The sequence below is a fragment of the Rutilus rutilus genome (genome assembly GCF_951802725.1).
Source record: "Rutilus rutilus genome assembly, chromosome: 25".
Classification (NCBI taxonomy): Eukaryota; Metazoa; Chordata; class Actinopteri; order Cypriniformes; family Leuciscidae; genus Rutilus; species Rutilus rutilus.
The window spans coordinates 15,303,665-15,330,333 of record NC_140229.1 but is presented as its reverse complement, the minus strand read 5'-3'; the positions used below and the strand labels follow the sequence as shown (position 1 = coordinate 15,330,333).

At 36.8% G+C, this 26,669-nt stretch overlaps 2 protein-coding genes across 4 annotated transcripts; both read right to left on the bottom strand.

Annotated features, from left to right (window-relative positions):
- Positions 1 to 659: 659 nt before the first annotated feature.
- ilk (integrin-linked kinase) lies at positions 660 to 21,170 on the bottom strand. 3 transcript variants are annotated; one of them, XM_084401410.1, is made up of 13 exons: positions 20,951 to 21,170; positions 18,335 to 18,607; positions 10,427 to 10,592; positions 10,051 to 10,146; positions 7,558 to 7,654; positions 7,324 to 7,407; positions 7,068 to 7,153; positions 6,887 to 6,996; positions 4,328 to 4,455; positions 4,005 to 4,126; positions 2,757 to 2,856; positions 2,298 to 2,428; positions 660 to 2,215 (listed from the first exon to the last, which is right to left on the bottom strand). In XM_084401410.1, the coding sequence occupies exons 2-13, from the start codon at positions 18,421 to 18,423 to the stop codon at positions 2,066 to 2,068; spliced, it is 1,359 nt and encodes a 452-aa protein (XP_084257536.1). In that variant the 5' UTR covers positions 18,424 to 18,607; positions 20,951 to 21,170; the 3' UTR covers positions 660 to 2,065. The 3 variants fall into 3 exon arrangements, with proteins under 3 accessions (XP_084257536.1, XP_084257537.1, XP_084257538.1); XM_084401411.1 differs by having other exon boundaries at positions 18,335 to 18,644; positions 20,951 to 21,085; XM_084401412.1 differs by having other exon boundaries at positions 18,335 to 18,602; positions 20,951 to 21,082.
- Positions 21,171 to 22,069: 899 nt separating this feature from the next.
- timm10b (translocase of inner mitochondrial membrane 10 homolog B (yeast)) lies at positions 22,070 to 26,608 on the bottom strand. The gene is made up of 3 exons (XM_084400927.1): positions 26,408 to 26,608; positions 26,173 to 26,268; positions 22,070 to 22,856 (listed from the first exon to the last, which is right to left on the bottom strand). Exons 1-3 carry the CDS (start codon positions 26,432 to 26,434, stop codon positions 22,308 to 22,310), a joined length of 672 nt encoding a protein of 223 aa, XP_084257053.1. The 5' UTR covers positions 26,435 to 26,608; the 3' UTR covers positions 22,070 to 22,307.
- Between the last annotated feature and the right edge of the window lie 61 nt (positions 26,609 to 26,669).

The window sequence follows — 26,669 nt, the reverse complement described above, 5'->3', positions numbered from 1 at the left end:
TGATCACGTGACATGCTGACAAAGCTTCAAGTCACGTGACTTACTGTTTTTGTAAACATGCAAGTATTATTTATACTATATTTTTATATATTAGTATATAGGACAATGACGTGAAGCTGATTCTTTTTTCGGACCTATTAAATAATTAAAAAATATATAAACTGAAATTGATACAACTGACATTGTATCTTTTGTACATCTTTACTATTAAGATATTTTTTTTCAATTTCGGAATTAAAAATTATATTTATGTTTTTGACGGACTTAAAACGAACGTCTAGGTGGTATAATTATCGACAGATTGTATTATTATTATTATTATTAAATCTTAAAAGGCTGACATTTTAATATATATATAAAAATAAGTGGAATTAGTTTGGTTAATTTTAATTTTTAATTAATAAATATTTTGTTTTTTTTTAAACTAAATTGCTTTATGATCAACATGAAGGAATTTTGCTGATTTTTTTTATGTAACAAGAAAACCGAAAACACGACCCCTTTAGATCCTCAACAACAAATAAAATTTTGTTCAGGTAAAAACAAAGCTGTTTATTTAGAAGTAGCTTAAAGCATATCACAACATCGCTGTTGTCAATGTTCATGTCAACAACCCAATCATTTATTTTCTGACTGATAAATGAACACAGATCAAACACTTTGCATGGCCAAAACATTTTATTTGTTCTTATTTTCTTTTAGTAAACTTTAGTTATCATGAATAAAATATAAACAGTCCAAATCTCCAAAATAAAGAATTAAGTTTCATTAAAAACCTCACAGGGTGAGAAAACAGTAAGCATAAGTTAGATAACCAGTCTGTTTTTCATTATCACCACTTTTTGCTTTTCAAAACATAAAAAGAAACACTGTGAAACAAAAACAAACAAAAAGATAATTTATGCATGTCAAGTATGCTTGTTTTTGTCTCTTGGTTTTCCTATTGCATACCGGTGAGCGGATAAGAGGAACACTGTGAAAGCAAAACAAGGAAGTAAATACATGTAGTGTTTAGAAAAGCAAAAAAATAAAGGCACTCATGGGCAGCCTAATGTATCACCCATGAAAAAAAAATGAAAAAAACACATGTATACAAGTATAAAAATACTCAGATATTTCAGCACTTAACATGCTTAACATGTACAATGTAAATTAGAATACAGGTGCCGGAGGCGTGTTAGTAACATAACAGAGGATGCAGCAATCATGCATTTGTATGGATCAAGTAAATATGTAGGTTTATGGGAGCTAGAATTAGAGATATGACCCATGATGCGTGTCAATCTGTGGCACAAACGTTCTCACATTTGATGTGACGTGTAAATGGCTCTTCCTTTAAGCATATGGTACCTTAATCTAACATATCAGGTTTTTATAACATGTATTTCTCTGCTATGAGAGGGACTGTACAATCGTGATATTACGGGCATTTCATAGTTTGTTTTTTGTTACATGATAAGGCATAAAATTGGCATTAGCTATTGCATTATTGGACTGCTTTTTAAAAAAAAAACAGATACATCTCAGGCAAACTTGGCCTATAGGAGTTTTGTTATCAGGACAATCTAAAGAAAACACATAGTTGAAAGACAATGGCACGATGCTTTAAATACTAACAGCGGCTGATGCATACACATTTGCAAATCATACAGATTTTGAGTTTGGTTGCGTCCCTTTGAAGGAGTGAAAATGACAGAAATGGAGCGAGTGCGCAAAAAGATGCAGAAAATGTGGGAGTGGTTAAACTGATTTCACTGTACATTCACTGCGTCCAAAGACCGCTGCCGCCACTTCTTGTTTAATGGCTATAGAAAACAGGGTTTTGAGAGGAGCGTTCAGAAAACACGAAAAAGGACAGATGAACATATATATGCACAAACACACGTCATCTTCACTGATTGCATGTAAGAATATAGGATAGTGAGAACGTGACTTTTAAAAATGTTCAACAGCGCTTCCACAAAGCGGTTTTTTTTCTTTAGCAGAGGGCTACAGTGGCATAGAGCACTTTGGTGAGTGGTGAATTTTAAGGCAATACTGTGAACTCAGTGTTTGCAGGGCTGTTTCATTTGTCTTGCATCTTCTCTAGGATGGGCACGATCATGTCAAATTTGGGCCTCTTGGCGGGGTCCTCGTTCATGCAGATCTTCATTAGCTTGCAGATGTGGGGGGAGATGCCCGGCGGGATGGTGGGCCGCAGTCCCTCTAGTGCCACCTAGTGGAGAGAATAGGGATAAGGGTGTTTGGTTTGGCTCTTGCTTGCCAAAGTCGGGTGCATATGACGGAATCCATCTCACCTTCATGCCGATCTCCATGTTTGAGAGGTCAGCGAACGGCACCTCTCTGGTGACGAGCTCCCAGAGCAACACGGCGAAGCTCCACATGTCCGCAGAGCGCCGGTTTATCTCCTCGGGCTTCTTCTGCAGGGCTGAGAGGAGATGTGGAGGGAGGTGTTAAGGTATCAGTGGATCAAAACTTTAGTTTAAGATTACATTTATTGTTGTTCTGCAAGTTTTCGCAGACGTCACAACATTAGCCATGTAGATTTACCGCATTCATCAACACAAAGCTGCTTGATTTGAAAGTGACTTCTGTGTTCAGACTACACTACTGACAACAGATAATGGACTTTTTTGCATTAATGCACAGAAATTTTGCTAATGTGACCGTACATTAGACTGATATATTGGATAAAGTGAAATCTTCTTGAGAAGTTTGAAATGAAGAATTAAGAGAGTGAAGGAGAGGAATGATACCTTCAGGTGCCACCCATGCTGGAGAGTACATCCTGCCGGGACACTGGAAGGAGAACTTCACATCTGCCATGCTTATCCTGGCCGTCATGTCCTCATCAATCTGATGTCAGTGAATCAGTGAGAACAGATCCATTAGGATAACCGAGCATGAAACGGTTATTTAGGCCAAACTCACTGTTTTTGCTTCATACAAACTGCAGAAAAACTGAAGCTTAATCAGTGTACCCTCCTATTCCCATTCCTGTTCTAAATAAATGGGAAACGAATACTTTTTTCAGCAAGGATGCATTAAATTGACCAAATGTGACTTACATTGTTAGAAAAAAACATGTTCTTTTGAACTTCTATTCATCAAAGTATCCTGAAAAAACATGCATCACAGTTTCTGCATATTGAAATACTATAAAATATTAAGCAGCACAACTGTTTTCAACACTGATAATAAGAAATGTTTCTTGAGCACCAAATCAGTATATTAAAATGATTTTTTAAAGGATCATGTGACACTGAAGACTGGACTAATGATGCTGAAAATTCAGCTTTGCCATCAGGAATAAATAACATATATATACAATATATTTAAATAAAAAATTAAAATAAATTGTAATTATATTTCACAATATTGCCGTTTTACTGTATTTTTGAATAAATAAATGCAGCCTTGGTGAACATAAGAAACTTCTTTCAAAAACATTTTAAAAAGTGTAATATTAGCAGTACAGCTCTCAGCAGTTTGACACTCGTGCAGTTTTGCCTTGGTTTCACTTCTGTTTGTGGGCCAGTGACAATCCACTGTGCTTTAAACTGATCGTGACTTTCACAGATCTTCATTTTCTATTGGACATTACAGACCATTGATGTTTGTTAACTACAGACAATGAGAAATCCACAAGAAATCCAAAGAATGTTCTTTCGCTGCAACACTCTGCAACTTGAATCTCTCAACTTGTGATGGGATGAACGGAAACTTCACAGAGAACTAAGACAGCTTACATCAGTTCCTGTTCACAGTGTTTTATCCACCGAGACTAAATATATGGAGGGCGAGTTCCACTGAATCAGTTCCACATGCCATGACAGCAAATAAACAAACGTGTATTATGCAATGACTGGTTAACAATGAGTAATGAATGTCTGGAAATGAATCAATAGCAAAGCTCATGTTTGTAGAAAAGACAGGAATAAACACAGGAAAACCCCACTGTAGAAACCAAGATCAGTGGGAAACGTCTGCTTTCTGTTGCTCACCATGACACTCTTGCTGTTGAGATAATGCCGAGGAATCATGGGCTCCAGTGTGTGCAGGAAAGCCATTCCACACGCTATATCCAGGGCAAACTTCACAGCCTGCGTCTGGTCCACAACAAAGTCTAAATGGACGAGAGAAAGAAGAAGATACAAGAGAAGGCTTGAGAAAGACTTATATTTACTTATGCTGAGTCAGGAAAAATAAAACTCCGGAATGTCCAGAAATGAAAGAGCATTTCAGCATATTTTCAACATTAAACATTCAAATGAAGCAGACATACACCACATGATTTGTGTGAGACAGTAATGTGTGTTTTACTCACTGGTCCCCTCGTGAAGCACATTGTAGAGGGAGCCATAGGGCATCCAGTGTGTAATTATGATTGGATGAGGGGCGGGCGGAGCTTGACACGCCCCCAACATGGGCAACACATTGGGGTGGGAGAAGATTCTACAGCAGGGGAAACGGGACGCATGAACACACAGGTACAACAGACCACTAACACGATGGAGACATTTCACAGATTAAAGATGACAGATCAGGACTACCCTCTCTTTTGTAATAAAATTGTTCACCTAGACTTTTCCCTTTTTTCCATCTTTAAATTTGTTCCCTTTGGTATTGATGATATACATGTATTGACGATAACCATGATATTTAGAATATTTAAAATTGAATCTGGTTGACACTCCAACATAGTAGGTGTACACTTCTGTACAGTTATGGTTACAAACACTCACTCTCTCTCTCAAAAATAAATAAATATAGAAAACACAAAATAAAGTTAGATTAATTTGACTGATAGCATTTTTTTTTTTTCAAGAGAATTAAACATGATATTGTGGTACTCCTAGTTCAGAATCAGCTTGATTTGTGAACTAATCGCTCTTTTGAGTCTGATCTTTATAATAAATCAGTGGATTCAGTTTGAATGATTTTAATAATCCGGTTGCAGCAGTTAACAGCTAAATGAAGCAGAAGGTTATTGGTGAAAGACAACTTAACTGAAGTTATGTTTGTCACATAAAGCTATTGTAAGATTTAAAAAGAGTGAATATTAGGGGTGTAAGTAAAAATCGATACACATGAGTATCGCGATATTTTATTTTGCAATACTGTATCGATTTTCAAAAACGCAACATCGATTTTTATTTTATTTTATTTTATTTATTTATTTTTACGTCCAAAAATATTCATGGTAAGACGGTGGTTCACGTTTATGTTGTTTAAAAGGCTCGCCGAACGGTGCGTGTCCACTGGCACGGAGCGAGCGGAGCAAGTGTTTTCAATTCATTCCATGGAAGTCGAGCTTCATGCTCAGCAGTGCATTTTGGGATTGACAGCGGACCGGAAAAAGCGTTGAGAGCGTCAAAAGGTTGGGCAGTTCTCGACTTTATGCAAATATCAAGCGAAAAACGCGGTCGGCAGTTTATGATGGATTTAGTGCGTAAATCATTTTGTTTACAAATTAGACGCTTTGCAGTTGTTTATATATGTTAAAGATTTTATTTTGGATGTGTTTATTGTTATTATATTGGCTGGGTTTATAAAATTGAAAGGATCTTTGCTTGGTGCATTTGGAAACAAAGCTTGTCTATTTCTAAATGTAATCGCGTGCATGATGATTATACTGTCCGTGTGTTGAAAAAAACAAACACACTCGTAACAGACACACCCCAAAGCGGAGACGTTACAGCGTTGCCAGCGGCACCGAGCGTAGTTTTGCCACTGTAGTGGACGCGCACCGTGAAGCTGCGTTCACACCAAACGCGAATAGAGTGTCTGGCGCAAGTGATTTCAATGTTAAGTTAATGCAAAGACGCGTTTACGCGCGTCTGGAGGTCCTGTGGCGCGAATGAGGCGTTTAGCGCGGCAGACGTTAATTTGCCTCATTCGCGCGTCCAGTTCTTTTAAAATCTTTTATCACATAAAAACTTGATTTCAATAGGCCTATATGACACATTCATTTTGTTCACTTTCATTCATTTTCGTCCAGTTCACGTTTTTGTTTTGTATTGTGACAGGGGCTATGTATTTTCTTTTATTATGGCCTACTTGAGAAATATAAAAATTTGCTCACTAAGAACCTGTGAACCACAATACCAAACTGGCAGTCTGATTTTCTGTGAACTGAATTGTTAACCTAAAGTAAACTTCTTTGACTTTTATGCACATCATGTCTTTTTTTAAATATAATTTTTTCTAAAATTATAGTCCTACTTTAAAAAAAAATCCCAATATATCGCCTTATGCACAGTATCGAAATATATTGCAATATATTGAATCGTGACCCATGTATCGTGATAAGTATCGTATCGCCAGATTCTTGCCAATACACAGCCCTAGTGAATATAGTGCAAAAGGCGTACGTGGCTTTTTGAAGCTTGAAATTTCAAGTACGATTAGGACCTTCTTTAAACTTCTCTGTTTGCTTCCACAAAAGAAAGAAAGTCATACAGATATGGAAAATTGCTATTATCATCAGATATTAGTATCAATGATTTAAAATTAGATAAAAAAAATATTTTTTTTTTGTTTCATTTAAGTTAAAGCTTTAATAATTTTGTGTATTTTTGTCATTTTTTTTAAATGTCCATATAGTTTTAATGAATTTTTATTTCAGTTTTATTTTGTTATTTTAGTACATAAAGTGTACTAAAACTGAAAATGAGAAATGTTTCCTTGACAAATAGCTGAAATAATTAATTTTTATATATTTTCTTTTATCATTTATATAACTTTTTAACAAGTAAAGAAATAGTTTTTTTATGTTTTAATTTTAGGGAACTATAACAACCCTGATTTGGAATGAGTATATGATGACAGAATTCATTCCCTTTAATCCGTGTAATCTGGGCACATCGGACTGGCGGTTCATCACCTTAGTTTAGGATACTCCTCATTGAAGTCACGGCTCTTTCTAGTAGTCCAGTCCCGCACATGAAGCATCTTGATCACAATCTCTGTGCCCTGCCAGCGGCCCTGCCACAGCTGCCAGAGAGAGACATCAGTGTTTCATGGTTTGGGTAGCTATTGTGGTTTAGTTTGGTAAATGACCTCACCTCCCCAGAGTGATTCTCGTTGATCTTGGCCAGCATGGAGAGCTGCTTATAATCTATGCCCGCGGTTTTGTTCAGTGTGCCGTTACCTGCAGACATCATGAAAAAAATTAAACAATCAAACCTTTATTGTGGATAATTCATATAATCTTATATTGCAACCTATACACAGTTCCACTGAAGGACAATAAAAGGCTTGTTTGCCAAAGCATCTGCGTTATGAATGGAAATGAGAATCAGATGTTCTGAGGGTGCTTACGTGGTCGAGTTCGAGTGGTTCCCTTCCAGAAAGAGTCCTTGAAAGGAACTTTGGACAGGCTCTGTCCCTGTTTCTCCGCCAGCTCTGATTCATAAACAAAACAGAATTATAAGGCCTGATGCAACATATTATAACAGAAACACATCTCTGAAGCTTCACAATGTAAGCAAACAATCCTCCAACAAATCTACTGCTGATGTCACATTTGCTACATTAGTAAAGAAGAGTGTTTACCTTTCAGATTTGCAGCAAGCGGTGGTTTGGCCTTGTCCATTGGAGTTTCACCATATTTGTTGCAGATGCTCACCTGAGCACCATTATTGACCAAATCCTGGAGAGAAGATATATAATAACATATCAGGTACAACAGAAACTCAATTCAGGTATCAATTTCAAAACTCTGAAAAATACTTTTCCAGACCCAGATTTCCAAAATCCTCTGAAGATTTGTTCATGGTTCATGCAGCATTATATTTGGTATATAGTACAATCACCAGTAAATATTTTTTGTTTCATTGGTTTTCTCGAAGTGATAACACGCACTTACATGATGAGAAGAAACCTAAAATGCTTTATAACCTGCATATTCACATTTGATACTGTAATCATGGTTTGAGGTTGCACAACACCAAACAGCAAAGTACAGTATGAATTAAATGATGGTTTGCTCCTTTATCTGTTGCTGGTTTGAGCGGCATACGCACATTCGTTTGGTTAAGTTCAAAAGAGACTTGCATATGTTAAAGACAAACAGTTTTGCATAATGAAAATGTGCGCCTTGAATTAATTCAGTTGTGTTTGACAATCACTAAACGATACTAAACTTTTGCCATGAAATTACTCTGCTTGTATGATACATTTTTAGAAATTCTTAATTTTATATTTTAGAAAACTGAATATGGGATATTTTTCCATACTTTTCCCAATTACTCAAATCAAATTCCATACTTTTCCAAAAAGCATAGGAACCCTGTAAATTGTTATGTTTTGTAAACCACTGAATGCCAATGTTTAAACATTTCCATTATTTCTGCTCAAATGTAAAAAAAAAAAAATGCAGTGTAGTGGTTGCCTTTTTCGATCAGTGTTATTTTACTATCATTTATATACGGTTTTAAATGTATTTTATTTATTGTATAATTTTTTTTTTAATTGGCTTTTATTTTATTTGATAGTTTTAGTTTTCATTTTACTTTGAGTAAGTTTTAGTCATTTTGTTAAATGCATGTCATTTTTTTTATATTTCCATTTACCCCAGTATCAGTTTTAATCATTTTAGTACTTCAGTGTATTTATTTTAGTTGCCAAGTCAACATTTCTCATTTTCATTTAAGTTTTCTATACAATAAAAATTAATCGACACTATAGAGCTCCAAAAATGATGTAAATAAAATAAAAATAAAAACACAAAAGTGGTTAATATGACTGTAACCATTTACTAGGACTATAGAGAGCCTAAGTCCCTCCCCTTCCGGCCGACCACCATGGGACCTTATTTGGGAAAAATATTGTATGGTAGTCAATGACGAGAGACAACAAATATTTTGATCTCGTTTGAATTGTGCCCTGAATTACACATATGATGTTTGTCAATTTAAAAGATACATTTTAAAGTCAAGAAAGTCGCAGTTTGATGTAAAACTGTTGAGGTATAAGACTCTGAAAATACGTAATTACAAAGACTACAAACCCAAAAGGTGCACATGTGACGTCATACCTTTTCTCTCAATGAATGAAGCTAACTTTACTGAAGCTAACGTCTGTCATTTTTCTATAGTTTTACGGTATAATCGTAACGTTACGCCGTCATGCCTGAGTGTTTTGTACCAGACTGCACACATACGAGCAACGGATCTTGCTATGTACATAGTGCGAGACGAGAGATGTAGTTCATTGAGCGATTTTCACATAAAACTAAATGTTACTCTTCTGTTTTATGACAAACTGCGACTTTCTTGACTTTCATAATTATCTTTTAAATTGACAAACATCATACGTGTAATTCAGGGCACAGTTCAGACGGAATAAAAAGATAAGTTGTCTCTCGCCATTGACTACCATACATATTTTTTCCGAAATAAGGTCCCAAGAGCCGGAAGCAGAGGGGAGGGACTTAGGCTCTCTATATTCCAAGTCTTCTGAAACCGTACTAAAGCTTTATGTGAAAGACAGACCAAAATTCTAACTTTCATTTAGAACACAAGAGCAGCTTAGACATTCTGCAAAATATCTTTAGTTGTGTTCCACAGAAGAGAATCAATTTGTGTACTTTCCCAACAAAAAGCTATTGTATGGATTCAGAAGACTTGGAATTTATTGCATGAGGACCACCACTTGTTGATCAAATATGATCAATGCTAAAAATATTAAAATTCATAGACATACATACTTTTTATCAGTATATTGGTTGCGGAAACGGGAATTTAAACATTCAAATAATATGTAAAATACATTTTGTGTGAAACGTTGAGGGTCTACGCTTTGTAATGATAACACATTTGACTGTTAATGTTCCATCAGGACTTTTAAATATCAAAGGACGATTGTAATTACATAGTTCCGGATCCGTTATCGGTTTACGACCTGAGAGTGTTTTTCAAAGCTCCTGTCCACATTTATTATAATTACATGGAAAACAGCCATTGATTTCCCCTCTACCAACTGAAATTTTTTGCAAAACATTCTAGAATTTCTCATTTTTCCCAGCAGAGGGCACTTCAGACTAACCTCAGCCACCAGATCATGGGCCCAGAAGCAAGCATAATGGAGAGGGGTGTTGCCGTGCTCGTTTGCCGCATTGGTATCTGCTTTACACTGGATCAGCTAGACAACACAAACCACAACATGATTCAGTATCCAAAACAGCAAACACAAATCATCCATTTAAAACCTGTTTTATAGAACTAAAAGGCAAAAAATGGAAAGTTCCTTTATTCCTTCTTAAAGTTTGTGTGTGAAAGTATTTATAACTCTGGGAGCTTCTGTTTGCAGCTGTGCGTTCGTTTACACCTTTCCATGACCGCTGTGGTCTCTGTGGTTGTTCAGGTGCAGATGTGTGAGTGTGTGTGTTAGTGAGCGTTTATCCACTACGTTCTGTTCGCACCTTGGCCAGAATGTCACGGTGGCCGTGGCTCGCAGCCAGGTGCAGGGGTGTGTCGTCTCCGCGGTTCATGACATTGATGCGCGCCCCTCTCATGATGAGCATATCCACGACACCCGAACGACCCTCACGGCACGCCCAGTGCAACGGACTGAACCCGTGATCATCCCTGCGAGAAACAAACATCTGTTAGCAGACGAGTCAGTAGCATATCATAGTTATCACATCAATATTTATGAAAATAATTAATTGGAGTCGCACAATAAACAACAAAAAATATTTATGCCTAAGTTTAAGATTGACGTATTTAAATTGCATTTAAAAGTGCATTTGGATTACACAGTTTTAACAATCTAATATCTGACCCGTTTCAATTATGTATGACTGACAGATATGTATCACATTAAGCTTGTTTGTTAAAACCACTATTTTTTGAGTGCATACAGGTTGGGAAATGATGACAGTAGTTTCATTTTTGGGTGAGCTGTCCCTTTATATCAAGGCAGTTTTTTTTTAAAGCAGTGGTTGGTGGTAAACTGTCTCCAGTCAGGCTAGTGTCCTCTCTCTCTCTCTCTCTCTCAGCTGTCTGTCTCCAGGCAGTTAAATATAAACAGCCGTTAACTGGCCCTTTCCTCTAGATTATGTATACCCCCCCCTCACCCTCACTGTTTGAGTCCGAGATCCGTTCTCAGGCCTTCCTATTTCCTTTTCAAAACCGCAGTAAAACTAGCACTTTCTTCAAGTCGACAGTGACGCTTAAGTTACAATAACAACACAGTGCTCAGATCAGAGCCTGTGCATTAGTGCTGCTACTGACAGCTGGCATGAACTGATCCAATTGAGGTTTTTACTATTACAACCACTGAACGCAACTGTATTGAAAGTGTTACAAAGGTAAAGTCTGCAGCTGGTTATGCTCATCCCCACAAAGATCAGTTGTAAAGTCTGTGGTAATGAAGTGTTTGTTGAAGAGCTGGGTGTGTGCAGTACAGTAGGAAGCCTCTGGATAAATAGTCAGGCCAGTAGCGTGGCTAAACTTAGGGGTAGCTGCTGAAACTTCTCACAACGTCCTGCTGAAAGAGATCAGACCACACACACACACACACACACACACACACACTCACTCTCACCGAGTCAAGTATGTCCACAGCTGAAGGGGTTAAAGACAAAAACAACAAACAAAAAATAAAGCTAAATAAAGAAGAAGAACCCCTGCCCCCAACAAATCAATTAATTAAATCGGATTGGAATCCTACATGAGCTTCCCAATGGGAATTCCGGAATGTTCATTATTTCCGGTCAAGCGGCACATTTCAAGCAAAGTAAATGCAAAAAAGGCACGGAAAGAAAGTTGCAAACAAAGCAGGACAGCAGCAAAGAAAAGAAACTAAAAAAAAAAAGGAAATAAAAGAAAAGATAGGAATAAAGAAAGTACAGCAAAATAAAGCAGAAAAGGAAGAAAATTGGACAGAAAGGAAGCGGAGAAGAAAGAAAGAAAGAAAGAAAGAAAGAAAGAAAGAAAGAAAGAAAGAAAGAAAGAAAGAAAGAAAGAAAGAAAGAAAGAAAGAAAGAAAGAAAGAAAGAAAGAAAGAAAGAAAGAAAATGAAAGGAAAAAGAAAGTGGCAAACAAAGGAAGCGTGAAAGGAAGAATCATAAAAGGAAGAAACTGTGAAAGACAGGAAGAAAGTTGGAAAGAAGAAAGGAAGGAATTAAGTGGGGAAAAACAAAGCAGAAAAGGAAGAAAATGGGACAGAAAGGAAGCCAGTTGGAATTAATGGAAGGAAGTGAAAAGAACGAACAGAAGAAAGAAAGAAAGAAAGAAAGAAAGAAAGAAAGAAAGAAAGAAAGAAAGAAAGAAAGAAAGAAAGAAAGAAAGAAAGAAAATGAAAGGAAAAAGAAAGTGGCAAACAAAGGAAGCGTGAAAGGAAGAATCATAAAAGGAAGAAACTGTGAAAGACAGGAAGAAAGTTGGAAAGAAGAAAGGAAGGAATTAAGAAAGTGGGGAATAACAAAGCAGAAAAAGAAGAAGAAAATGGGACAGAAAGGAAGCCAGTTGGAATTAATGGAAGGAAGTGAAAAGAAAGAACAGAAGAAAGAAAGAAAGAAAGAAAGAAAGAAAGAAAGAAAGAAAGAAAGAAAGAAAGAAAGAAAGAAAGAAAGAAAGAAAGACAAAAAAGTAAAGAAGAATAGAAGGAAGTGAAAAGAAAGAAAGAAAGAAAGAAAGAAAGAAGAATAGAAGGAAGTGAAAAGAAAGAAAGAAAGAAAGAGGGACAAAAAAGGAAAGAAGAATAGAAGGAAGTGAAAAGGAAAAAGAAAAAAGAAAAAAAGAAAGAAAGAAAGAAAGAAAGAAAGAAAGAAAGAAAGAAAGAAAGAGGCAAGATAATAGGACATTAGCAAGAAAAAAGCAAGGAAGTGGGAAAGAAAGAAGGAGAATGAAGGAAGGACAGCTGGTCATCACTGAGCAGCGCTCATCACACTACTACAGCAGCAGAGGACTGGACTGAGGAAACCAGAGCGGGAACCGCAGGAAATGAGATTCAACAAGCTAGCGGCTCCCTTCCTTAGCATGTGTGAGCGGAGCGCTCTGCTCAATTCATGCCCACTTACTTTCCCTTGTCCTTGTAAGGACGTGAAGCATGCACTGTTAACACACACACACACACACACACACACACACACACAGAGAGAAGGAGAAAAAGGAACGTTTACGCTAACAGACTTACAAACGTACAAAGACAGACTATGTAAACATTGATACTGGAGTCGCACAGTTGAAAGATTTCCTCTCGAGTCTGCGGTTATACGATCAAAGAGTACAAAAGCTCTATTATTAAGAGCTTCCTCCGGCCAAAAAGCATTCTGGGGTTGCGCAAGGCGATGATTTAAACGTGCCACTCCACATCTGAGTTCAGGTTTCTAGCTTTCAGCACTGGTGGAGTGAAAGCTCATACTCATACACACATCAGTGAGGCGCCATGGTCTATAAACATATCTGAGCTAGCAGGCTAGTGAAGTGGGCCAAATTGAAGTAGCCTACGTTACAGGAAATGTAACTGAAACGGCAAATAATATCGCTGGACATCTAGGTAGTTTCTGAATCAAACCGCACATCAAAAAGGATGTTATATTTTTAGACAGTGCGGCTAAAAATAAGAAGTTAAAATACAGGAAGCATTTTTAATAGTAAGTGATTTCAGAAATGCGCTTCTGATTGGCTTGAGCTGCAGCAGCTTCAGTGTGTGTTTTAAAGCCATAGAGACAAACACAGCTGTAACCTGGCATTTAGTTTCTTCTACTATCATTAGTATCTCTGAGTCCTGTCCAGAACTTCAAGGATGAAAAACAGCCACAAAAAGTGTCAGTTCCTCTTTTGAGTCACAATTCGAGAGCAGACTCAGGCAACTTAAAATGGCATTCGCTGCCAGAGAAGCACAGATGCAAAACTTGGGTGATGATGATACGGATATCCGATCTTCAAAACAACTTGAAACACAGATTGTGTAACACAGTAATATACATTGCACACAAGATCCCTGCAAAAAAAAAAAAAAAAAAAAAAAAGTTAATTTGCCACAGAACTTTTTTTTTTTTACTTTTAACTAAAAACGTTAAATGTACTCAATATTTAGTCATATTCTTTCAATTTAGTACATTATTGTACATTTTAAAAACATTTTAGTTGACAATAATATGCAAAATACTAAAAACACGTCAGTCCAAATTTCAGCCAAATTACATTTATTGATATTTAAAAACACGTATTAATAGTTTACATGAAATCAAAATTGACTGTTTTTACTTTTTTAACACATATTTGTGTTCTAAATGATTAATCAAAATACAATTTATCAGTTAATCGGACAATTTTTTTTTTTATATTGATTTATAATTTTGCATAATAAAGATTTACCAACATAACTGAATAAATTTTTCTTCTTGCTGTTTTATTATTGTAATAATATTTTTTTTAAAGCTACAATATGCAAGAATTTTTTGCCGCTAGAGGGCGCTACATTCCAAACAACAACAACGGCGTAGCTTGATGACGAGAAGGAGCGTGGAATGATGGGAACTGTCGTTTTAAACTCCACCGTGGATGTAAATCAGTCAGACGGGAATCGAAAAATCATGTTCATGGATGAGGTTAAGTTCTATTTTTATAAATGTTGCGTTTAATGACATGCTTTTTGTGGCGAGGGGGGCGTGGTTCAGCGCGGTCTGTAATGGGAGAGAGAAGAGACGAGCGTCCCGCAAGTAGGTCAAGTGCAAATGACGAACACCTGTGTCTTATTGCTGTGATCGGCGTGGAGAGACCGCTTATAAGCCGCGCGCTGGAACGAGAGAGAATTGGACGCAGAGAAAGAAAACCGGTGGATCCGAGCTCTCATTTTTGAACTGTTTTGTGCCGTCGCGGTTGCCACGGTGAATGCGCGTTGTGTGCGACTTTTGTTTGTTTTGCTTTATTTTAATAAAGTACGAGTCCCAGTCACGCCGACCCCTGTCTTCTTCCTTCCTGACTCTTGAACCTCATCACACTTTTATTTCATTAAAATGAATTAACCGCAAGAAAAGTAAGGTTTAATACTAAATTGGTTATCATAGATGTTACTGTATGTCGAATTCATTGTTGTGATAACGCGGCGCAGTTTTACGTGTTCTAAACAACTGTTGTAAAAGTACATTCGAACATACCCACATCATTTGCCAAAATACTGATTAATCTTTATGTATAACACATGCTATATTTATTTACATGGCCATAAACACCAGACATGATAAACAATGTCAATAAACTAAACACAAATCTAAAGCAATAATACTTCCCTTACATAAACATAACTATTACCGAATGCTACATTTGGAAAATATAAAATTAAGCATACTTTGTCGACAGAACCAGCTGCAATCGGTAAAGAATAATTGTGTTCCATAACGACTGCACGAAACAAGCTAACGTTTGTTGCTTGATAGACGCTACAACTACAACTTCCGCATTTGTCCAAGACTCCACGCAGTACGAGCGGAAACTGAGGGTAACGCGGATATGACGCAATTGACTGGCGACTCCCAGCTCCCCCCTGCTCTAACGCCCCGTTTCCTTGGTTAAAATCGCAATTTTCTCACGATTTAAAAATAGTTGGAAACATTTGGGATATTGTAAGTAATCAACTTAACAAAATATATAACACTGGCCTTGAGATTATGGGATATTTTAATGCAAAATTCTTACATATTGTACCTTTAAGTCTTTGTATTTCTTGACAAAATAAAAAAACTGTTCTGATTTGATCCATCTGGAATTTATCAGATAACATTAAAAAAATTTGAGTTTGCCAAACCAATGTCTAGACTGTACTATACTGTAGCTTTTTGGGAATTGCTTAACATTATTTTCCCTTCAGTTAAACAGGAAGATTGTTTCAAAAGTAGAGTAATTTTTTACATTTTGATGAAACATAGCATACTAATAAATCATAGTGAGTAAAGTAATATGTCTATTTTAATTTCGTGCTGGCTTTAAAGCTTAACAAATAAAACCAACAATTTCAAAACCAACTTAAACTGAGGCTTCAGGCATAATGGCCAACATATAAGGACATTTCCATAGAAAACATCTAGATCAGTTAAGATGGACATTAAACAAAGTTCAGTTTGTTGACTGACATGCTGTAATGCGAAGCATAATCTACACCCATGTATGTCTGTAATTTCCTGTCTCCTCCCACAAAAGCGTAAGGTCGTGACATCTGAAGCCATGCTAAAACTCTTCATGGCCCTTCAAAAAAACTGAATCACACAGCCCCTCTTCTTCATAGCAGTGGAATCATTTTATTAGGCAATCCTCAACATGCTAAAGCAAAAGGCGAATCACTTAGCTGGAGTTTTTCTATTTCTGGAAAAGGAAAACACTTTGAGAAGGGTGGGTAGGGAGGGAGAGAGAGAGAGAGAGCGAGAGAGAAGTGACACAGAGAGGACTGGTATGGCTCAAGTCAGCATGCCTTGCTTGGTGAGCTCATCGTATGGAAACTATTCGTCCCAACCATTTAGTTTTAGCCCAGACCGTTCTCTCCTCCCACTCTTGTGAGTCACAAATTAGACATAGACTCCTACTCACACAGGTTTGGAAAAGATCAGCTGTTGTTTAGAGTAGGGAATTGACATACAGCAGACAACGAGAGCGCTAACATATGAAGGGTTTCTCTAATTATAAAAATAAAAATTCCAACCGGAGTTGGCATTTTCCCTGCTTGCTGTTTTTCAAGCCAGTAAGTCAAACATTTCCTTACAGTCACAACTTCAGCCATGTGAAGAGCACAGGAAATGCCTAGATTGTGATCTACATCGGACACGACGGCACGCCTCCCTAAATGGTTCATCTAAACTAGCCGCTGCCTGCAATCTGCGGATTTTGTGCTGAATCAGCCCCGGCGAACCATTAGTCTCCGAACAGTTCCTTTCAGGTAATAACTCTTGTGGCTGACAGCAAGAGATACAGGTCCAGATCAAATTCCTTACAAGATCTCGGAGATCCACCTGAACATTTCTCTCTCTCTCTCTTTTGTCCTTCTCAGCTGTTCTGGGATGTATTAGTGAAGGAAGGCAGGCCAAGGCTGTTTTGTGAGAGGGAGCTTGGCAGAATTGGAGGTATTTGAAGAGGGTGCATGGATCAACTCTGTGTATGCTTTGCACCATATAGGGCTAGAAGCGAAATTCTGGTCTTCAACAAATGTGGAATGTTTTTCATTGAGTTTCTAAGACATAGACAGGATATTTTAGGTTGTATTTCTTTAAACCTAGGCTAACCATGATGAGTTTACCACAAAAGGCATGCACAATATTAACATTCAATAATAATTATTTAATTATATGCTCCATAACTGATAAATGACTAATATTAATTCAAAACAATATTATGAGCAGAGATGTCAAAAGTACCGAATTAAAAAATGTGACGATACCAGCATTTCCCTCTAGCATTCTGAGCGCTATTGAACGGATTCTTAAACACCTCTGATTGGCCACTGTGTTCACGGGCTCAACATATATGTCTGTGATTGGCTACAATGATCAACGCTTCAAAAACATATGATGTCTTTGACGCTCTTCATCGAGCGCTTACATAGATACACACGGGAGCGCTTTAAAGCGCCGTCTATCAGCGCCCGTTTTTAACCGCTCCTGTGTGTATCTAAGCAAGCGCTCGATGAAGAGCGTCAAAGACATCATGTTCAGACATCACGACAGACATATATGTTGAGCGCGCGAACACAATGGCCAATCAGAGGGGTTTAAGAATCCGCTCAACAGTGCTCAAAATGCTGGTATCTATCGTCACATTTTTAAATTTCAGTACCGACTTGGTACCGAAGTCGGTACTTTTTGACAACTCTGATTATGACTATGACTAATAATAACTAAAAATAATACTAAAATAAAAAAACGAAATCAGTCATTTTAAATGCTATAATACAAGTGAACAAGAGTAATATACTAATACCGAATCTCCTTAATGCTTCCAAACATCTGACTGAAATATATAAGCCGTGTACGCCACAACAGGCCAAATAACTGAATGAAATCCACAACAGATGAAAAGTGATAAAATCTACCCGCATCGTCTTTCTGAGTCACTGCACCCAGGGAATAAAAGACAGATAAAAGCGTAAGGGGTGAACTAAGGGACAAGCCTTGACAGAAGATCCTTCTCCATGTGTACAAACAGGACATTTTCTTTAAACACAAAACACGCAAAGTTTTTAGAGGGTGTGGTCTCCAAGGATCCTCTACCCGTTTGAATGAGAAATTAAGGTAATAACAGCTAAACCAAGAGTGTACAAAAACACAAATAAGTGGTCTCTACAACCACACTGGAATCTACCTAATAACAGCTCTGACTAAATTCATACTCACCCCTGGTTTAGGTCATTTTCCGTGTTGTCCAACCAGAGGCGGACAGCTACCGCATTGCCTTCACGGCACTGAGTGAAGATGTCATCCATCTCGGCACCCTCTCTCCTCTCACACTACCGGAATCTTTCGTCCCCTACCAGGAGTGTCCTGGGAGAGGCGTCTGATGCAGCTGTACCCTGAAGACGACAGGCGAGGGCTGACAGAACATCCAGCCAGGGGAAGGGTGCGTTGGGACAGTCTCTTCACTGCCTCAGGGCAAGTGTCTGCGCTGCACTGCAGAGAAACGAGAAGGAAGCTCAGATGAGCTGTCCTGAACACAGTTTGCACAAAACACACTGTCACAGTTCAAGTCACTAGGGAACAATGACTAAAAACTGAAAAATAACAAGTAGCCAGCCAAAAATGAAAGGGTGAGGGTCAATGACATTATGCTCAGTTCAAATACATGCAATTCATTCACATGACTTGAAGGCACCGTTACTATGTTTTTTGGAGGGGGAATAAAGACAACATATTGATCCTGATATTATAATGAAGAAGAAGAAAAACATAACGAAATTATTATTGAAAAGAAGATTTTCTTTCTTTTACCATGGACACTCTTCAATAGCTATGTTTCCATCCAAACTGCGAATTCAACCTATACACAAAATTTGATTATCGCATAAAACATTTCCGAATAAAGCAACGTTTCCATCCCATGTGTTCAAGAGAACAACATCGGGGAAGCCACTGTGGCTCTTTTTTCCTACATCATAACGCATCATTTCATCATACATCATTTTCATACATCGAAACGCAATAAACGCCGTCATGTTATCTTCTTGTGTTCGGATGCCTAATATTTGTGAACGCAATCACGCGACACATTTATACAAATGTCACGGCAAAAATCACGTGCGCATTGAAGGATTTATTCTGTAAATGTGTTTCCATCGTAGTTTATGCTCATGTTTCTTGTGGGATAAAAAAAAATTATCCGCATCAATTGAGTGCATGTTTTTACATGCATTTTTAGAATTTATGCGCATCTTGGCACATCACTAAACTGATGGTTTCCATCCAGCGTTTTTTATGCAATATCCCAAAATGCGCATTAAAATAGGTGGATGCAGACATAGCTAATGATCTTATTTTATCTTCCACAAAAGAAAGAATAGGCTATACAATGTATATTCAAGTCACACAGGTTTAGAATGACATGAGGGTGAATAAACAACAGAATTTTTATTTTTGGATGAGCTATTCCTTTAATTCACCACAGATTTAAGCAATGGGTTAAAAAAAATCGTTCATTAAGTGGTGATAGCCTAGGGTGAAGACCCATTTAATCATGCAGGTTCTCGGCTTGTTATAACATACATAACACTCCCTTACTGAGTCCAAAGGATCCCTCTGCCAACAGAATGTGTTTCTTTAATACTCTGACATCACTCTTAACTCATACTTTAGTTAAACAGATCTTTGCAAAGACCTGTCATACTCACGAAAAGCTACTTCTGTGTCTGTGTTTCTGTTTAAGTAGAGAATTGAATTTCAGGTCACATTTATTAAAAACAAAAAGGAAAATGCGTCAAATACATTTTAAGAAGCTATTTCTCATATAAACTATCATGCACTGTATACTTTGCTGAAAATGTTTGAGTAGGGAAACTGGAGAGACTGTATTCACTTACAGAAAATGACAGACAAATTAGATAAAAGCAGGCTGATATTGATTCAGTTAAATATGAATTCAATCACAAAGACAATAAAAGGTAAACATGATAGTTAAGACTCATAGAAAGACGAGTAGAATTTGACAGACATAGGCCTACAGGTCTATATTCAAATAGGTCTATATTGAAAAAGATAGTTATATGTTCTAACAGATGACAGGTAGATGTCAGACAGATTTTGTTTAAACTGACAGATAGCAAAATAGAAGAAAAACAGACAAAATGAGATACAGAACGGTAGGCATGGGGAATATTGAAAAGTTCAAACAGGCAGACAGACAGTTAGAATGATAGACAGATATGTTTATGAGTGAACAGACAGACAGTTGTGTTCAGACAGAGAGGCAAGTAAGTGTTCAAACAGAATGGGACACACATATAGAGACTGACAGATAGATACTGGTCAGATCTATAAGTTAGATGTGTTCAAACTGAAAAATATGGGTATTTGTTCAAGAAGACAGAGAGCATGATAGAGAGCAAGATAGATAGCAAGATAGATAGATAGATAGATAGTATTTGTAGCAGACAGATAGACAGTCAGGCGGTCGGACAGACAGACAGGTAACGTTACGTGTGTTCTCTCAATAAAACTGACATTAGCCGCGAAGCTAATACACTCCATTCAAAGAGTCTAAAGACTCTTAATTATGGGTGAACCAAAAGAAGAAGAAAAAAACCACGATATGAATTATAATGTACTTAATCATGCACAATTTATTTATTTTCACCCTACGGTTTATTTATGGCTCTTCAGTATAGTTAGTAGTTTTGTCTTGCAGTGAGCTAGTACGCTAATTGTGCTAGCAGTCATATACGCCCACAGTCACTGAACTTCACGATCAACACACGATTCATGCTTCCTTCACAATCAATCGATCATAACAACCACCATTACCTGTTTATGTGGCCGCTTTCAGCTGGAGTGGACCAACGGTAATGACTGGGACAGTCCGGACCGACACTCTTCCAGCGTCCACACCCTACTATAGCCCGAGTCTGTGATCTACGCCCCACCGACACACACTCACTCATTCCCCGCAGAACACGTCACTGCAGCGCCCCCGGCTGGAGAGTGAGGAAAACATGCGCCTCGGGACACGGTTTTCTCTCTCTTCAGAACTGTGCTTGAGGTTATGATTAATATTCCTTTATATACATGAATTTACCAAACATCAGCCCAAACTTAGTAAATTTGCATGGTCCTTTCTGTTACATCAGTATTAGAGGCGAATACAATTCTTGCGTTCTTCTACACACGCAGAAACGTACTATGGCAGATGACGACCATAAAGCCAGCTAAAATAAGTTACCTGTTCTACAATAAAAAAGTAATTTTGTATCGTATTAATTAATTCATTAAATAAATAAACCATCACAGATTTTGAAAAAATGGCAGTTTAAATCAAGGTTATTATAGTTAACCAAAACTAAAACCATCACTTAAATTAAACATTAAATTAAATATATATATATTTTTAATTAAACTTAAATTTCTCCACTAAATTGTTTCCAAAGCAACCTTATTTATTTTTCATTTAGTTTAACTAAAATACTAAAATAACTAAAACTGAAATAAAATGAATAAAAAACTGTTTAAACATATTTAAAAAACAAAACAAAAAAAAAACTGTGTGGTTGTCTCTAAAATGGTTTTAATCACAATTTTATGTTTAAATTACTTAAAGAATATCAAATAAAAAAAATACTAAAATTCTAATTCACTAAAAGAAAGAATCATCACTATCAGCATGATTTCAGTGGTGTAATGATAAAGTAAAATTCTCATTGCAAAGTTATTTATATGTTGTGCAAATATAATAAAATAAAATAAAATAAAAAAACGGGCTATATAATTTTCATTTGATTATGTGATGAAATATGCCTTGGATAGACATATCATTTGGGATTTTTTTTTTTTTTTTTTAAATCAGCGAGGACCTACTTAATAATAATGAGGTAAATAAATATACCAAATACAGATTTAATAAAAAAAATAATGGAAAAATAACTCTTTAGTTTCCACATGATGCATTTTATTAAAAGAGAGAGAGAGTTCACATGTTAGCCGGCAGAGCATCATTATTCAAGGTTGTAATAGAGGTATTTAAATATTCATGAAGCCCATTCCACTGAAAATTATAAACAGTCTTAAAAGGCTTCAGTAACTTTTGACTGTTAAGACTGAATATGCAGCATAAACAACATCTCCTAGACATATCATCTCTGCCATGTCCCTGTTCTGCACATCGCCATCAAGATGGAGTTTGGGGGGTCTGTCCCGCTCCCCCTGCAGACCGCGTTTCAGGGACTGATGTGGATGTTACACTGCTGGCCTTCAGATTGAGTTTATCCACTGCACTTGAGATGGGACCAACACCTACTTTAGGTACACTAGAAGATGTTGAGATCACTGCTGATGGTGCTACTAGTCCCTCTGACTGCATTTCCCCAAAAGCTGAGCCATTTGTCGATGATGATGTCTCAATATCTGATGGATTATTGGGAGATGAAGGTATCTGCGGGCTTTCAAGCATTGGTGTTGTGGTTGGGGGCATCCCCACCACTGGAGAGGATGTGGCTGGGATCTCCAGGGTTGATGGAGACTCTGTTGATGTGTCTGTGATGGCAGTCGATGGGTTTTCTAATGCCGCTGCGGCTTCAGCTTTAGCTACTTCTGCAGCCTTGCTCTCCATCTCCTGCATCCGCTTCTGCACCATCGCAGGCATCAGCTGCACATACGTGCCCATTAAACGGTGATTGGTCCTTATTAACTTACCAGCACAACTGTCCACACAACGCTCCTGATAAAAATAAAAACATGGGAAAAATAAGCATTATATGAAGCACAGTAGGTTTTTTTAAAGGTCCCGTTCTACGTGATCCCATGTTTCAAACTTTAGTTAGTGTGTAATGTTGTTGTTAGAGTATAAATAATATCTGTAAAATTAAAAAACTCAAAGTTCAATGCCAAGCGAGATATTTTATTTAACAGAAGTTGACTACAAAAAACGGCTGGATTGGACTACACCCCTCTACTTCCGTCATTAGTGACATCACCAGAACCGTGTTTAGATTAACCTCCGCCCACAGGAACACAGGCGTATTGATGGCGAAATGTCAACAGATGGTTGATGTTTATCTATAATCGGATACCGCAAAAGTTTAATTCGAAGTTGTTAGTTTGCTCAGTCCATTTCACCACGGACTGTTTTTCTAACCTGGGATAATATCAAGCAGACTTCTCTCAGCGTTTCATACTGACGAAGGGGACAATTTCAACTATATTCCAGCAAGCGGTAAGTACAAGTAGTGATTTAATATGGAAGTAGCGATCAACTTCACATCGTTTCTCTTAGTAGGATGAAAATAATCTAACTTAAACTGTGATTAATATACAGAAAGCGATCAAAGAACAATCCCTTTCCAATCGCCCAAGCTGTCAATCACACAGCGCGAGTTTATGGACACTTGCCAACACTCGTTATGAAATCAATGACGCTGTTACACTGCACAACGAAGCTCTTACTGTATTTATATGCCCTTATATTTGCATTGGTGAAATCATTAGTGAGTGCAGAAACTGCGTTGCAATGATAATATCTTTCACGCGATCAACAGACTGTCATCTGTTCAGTGCTCATCACTGCAACCTTTTATGTGATGGGAATAGATCTAAATACTTAAGAAACTTCTCACGATTCGTTAATCCCGATAGCTGTAATAGTAAAAACGTATAATAGCTGTAATAGTAAAAGTTTTCCAGATAGTTCCACATGTAATGCCAGATATTTCATATGCAAGCATTTCAGCCAATCACAGCAGAGGGCGTTTACACTGAAGTCTCACAGCAGACACGCCCCTTCAAACAGAGTGTTCAAACCAGGAAATTAAATCAGGCTAGGAAATATGCCTTTTATTTCTAAATTATAAAAAAATTTGATCTAAAAAACATACTAACATTATAAGGGCACCCCTGGAAACATGATAAAATAATAAAAATAATCCATGGAATGGGACCTTTAAGGCTCGTTCACACCAAAAACGATAACTATAATGATAATGATATTAGTGTCCACACCAAAGCGCGTGGTCACTTTAAATTACGTTAAATGCTGGAGCTCATTATAGCAGGGTGGATTCTGATTGGCTGTCAATATTTTTATTGTTCATCAGCTGGATAAAATCATTCTGAAAGTAATTTCAATGATATCGTTTCTCTGTGCCGTTATCGTTATAGCTGTGGTGTGAACTCTTTTCTTCTTTAATATTGAGAACGATTTTTAGAACTATATCTTTATCGTTATCTTTACAGTTGTTGTCTTTGGTGAATGGGCCTTTATTCTATTGGCAGTTCAAGCCTCTTCAAGCCAAACTCCCCTCAATACAATACAAAAAAACTTTCATTTTCTTTGTATGTTAATGACTTGCCAAATGTTTGTCCTAATGCCAATACCCAAATGTATGCAGATGACACAGTAATCTTTGTACATGCTAACAGTGCAGCTCAAGCTGCTGATCTGCTATCAAACTCGATGCAAAAGATCACAGAATGGTTAAATCACAATTGCCTTCAATTGAATGTATTCAAAACTGTATGTTTTTTAATAAATAAAAATAAAAGCCGCTGTGCAGAACCGGATGTAGTCGTAACAGGGGAGAGACTACAAGTCGTCTCAGATTTTAAATACCTTGTGGTATACATTGAAAACAATCTTACTTTTAAATTACACATTAAGAAGGTTTGTAATCACATCAAGTACAACCTGGCAAATTTTAGATATGTCCGGAGCTGCATGTCAAAAAGGGCCGCTATGATGTTCACGCACTCAATGATTTTATCTAATTTCACCTACTGTTTGACAACCTGGTCACAAGCTAGTAACACCTCTCTCAAACCACTATTCTCCCTGTATAAAAAAAATCTCTTAAAGTACTTGATAGGAAATCCATATACTATCATCATTGTCATGTTTTAAAAATATATAATTTTTAAGTTTCGGAAATTTGATTATATACACAGATCTCGATCTTATGTACAAAATGTTACATGGACTGGCTCCTCCTGTATTGCGCCAGTTTGTAAACACAGCACCAAATGCTTACAGATCTACAAGGAGTGCAGCAAGAGGTGACTGCATTGTCGACTGCAATTTTAAAACTCATGCCTCTTTTAAATTTAACTTAAAGAAGTGGCTAACAGGTAGTCAGGACTGTCAACATACATCTGACATGAAATCTTGCTGCTACTCTGTCTTCTCTGTCCTGCCTGTTTGTTGTTTGCTGGTGCTTCTTGTGCTATGCCGATGAGGTTGTCTGGCACATTTTTGTTTAGATAGGTTAAACCTCTGTTGTTCGTCATTGTTCCAGCTATATTGATTTTTGTGCATGTCCAAAAAATGTTTGTTATATGGACTGACAGTTTGGCTTGTGTGTGTATGTGTATGCTGGTGGTGTTGTTGATTTTGACCAATTGTTCTATTTTATATGTTGATTTAGTAATTTTATATATATATATATATATATATATATATATATATATATATATATATATATATATATATTTATAATAAATAATAATTCTGGCACACTATAGCCTACATTTATTTATGTATTATTAGTGTGCATTGTCCTTGTTAAATAAACCTGAAATAAATAAAAATAAATACATGAATTAATTAATTTACATTTACAGAATGTAAATAAAAGAAATGCAAAGAATCTTTTCAGAAATTATTAGAATAAAGAATAAAGAAATTATTTCAGTTTCAAATACTTGCAAATGATTGCAAATGAAAATATATTTAAAACTCTGAAATTAAAAAAAAACACACTTAAAAAGAAATGCAGAAAATGTATGCTCTGTGTCAAAATATGTAATATTTTAGTGCAGTCCTGATTTGCATATTTTCTCATGAGTCTATTTTATTTCCAATCTTGCTCCTTTTTGTTTTGTGCCTGACGATGTTAGTATATTCTCTGTCTTTTGATCTAAATGTTAAAGGCAGAAAATGAATGAATGAAAAATATCTGTGGGACACATCAATTAAGGTATTTTTAAAAGCTTTTTTTTTGTATTAAAACCCTAAGTACACTTATTATAAATCACATTTGCCTCACCTCATCCATTGTCAGATTTCTGTAGTTGAAATTGCTTGTGCATCGCTGGAAGCAGATTTCCGTCATGCGATTGTAAACGAGGAGGAAGTCCCGCAACTAAATAAAAAAACAGAGCAATAAAATCACAAACATATTCGAATACAAAAAAGAAACATATACATATAACGTTACCTACTACTAACAATATAGAAAACAATTGTCACATTCACACATATGAACGGACTTCCATACTTACATTTCGTAGCTGACCGTCGGGGTCCATGACAATATTGTTGACCGTATATATCAAGTGAAACGTCTATATAAGTGCAAATATATTACAACTGAAAATGATTAAAATAAGAAACGATGTAGAAGAGCGATCGCATGACTTTCAGCAGCGCGCGGCCATGTTTATAATCACGTGACTACAGGAGCATTACGTCACGTCATGATTAGTTGCGGCGGAAGTTTGCAAGAAATCTTTGTGCTGTTGCATTTTTCCTGTCTTTCACCTC

Coding starts and splice junctions, on each gene's coding strand:
- ilk (XM_084401410.1), bottom strand. CDS start 18,423: ATGGATGACATCTTCACTCAGTGCCGTGAAGGCAATGCGGTAGCTGTC. Junction 10,147..10,426: donor ACCGTGACATTCTGGCCAAG/GTGCGAACAGAA, acceptor TGTGTTGTCTAG/CTGATCCAGTGTAAAGCAGA. Junction 4,456..6,886: donor GAGGAGTATCCTAAACTAAG/GTGATGAACCGC, acceptor CCCCTGCTGTAG/AATCTTCTCCCACCCCAATG.
- timm10b (XM_084400927.1), bottom strand. CDS start 26,434: ATGGACCCCGACGGTCAGCTACGAAAT. Junction 26,269..26,407: donor CCGACGGTCAGCTACGAAAT/GTAAGTATGGAA, acceptor TTTTTTATTTAG/TTGCGGGACTTCCTCCTCGT. Junction 22,857..26,172: donor GAAATCTGACAATGGATGAG/GTGAGGCAAATG, acceptor TATTTTTATCAG/GAGCGTTGTGTGGACAGTTG.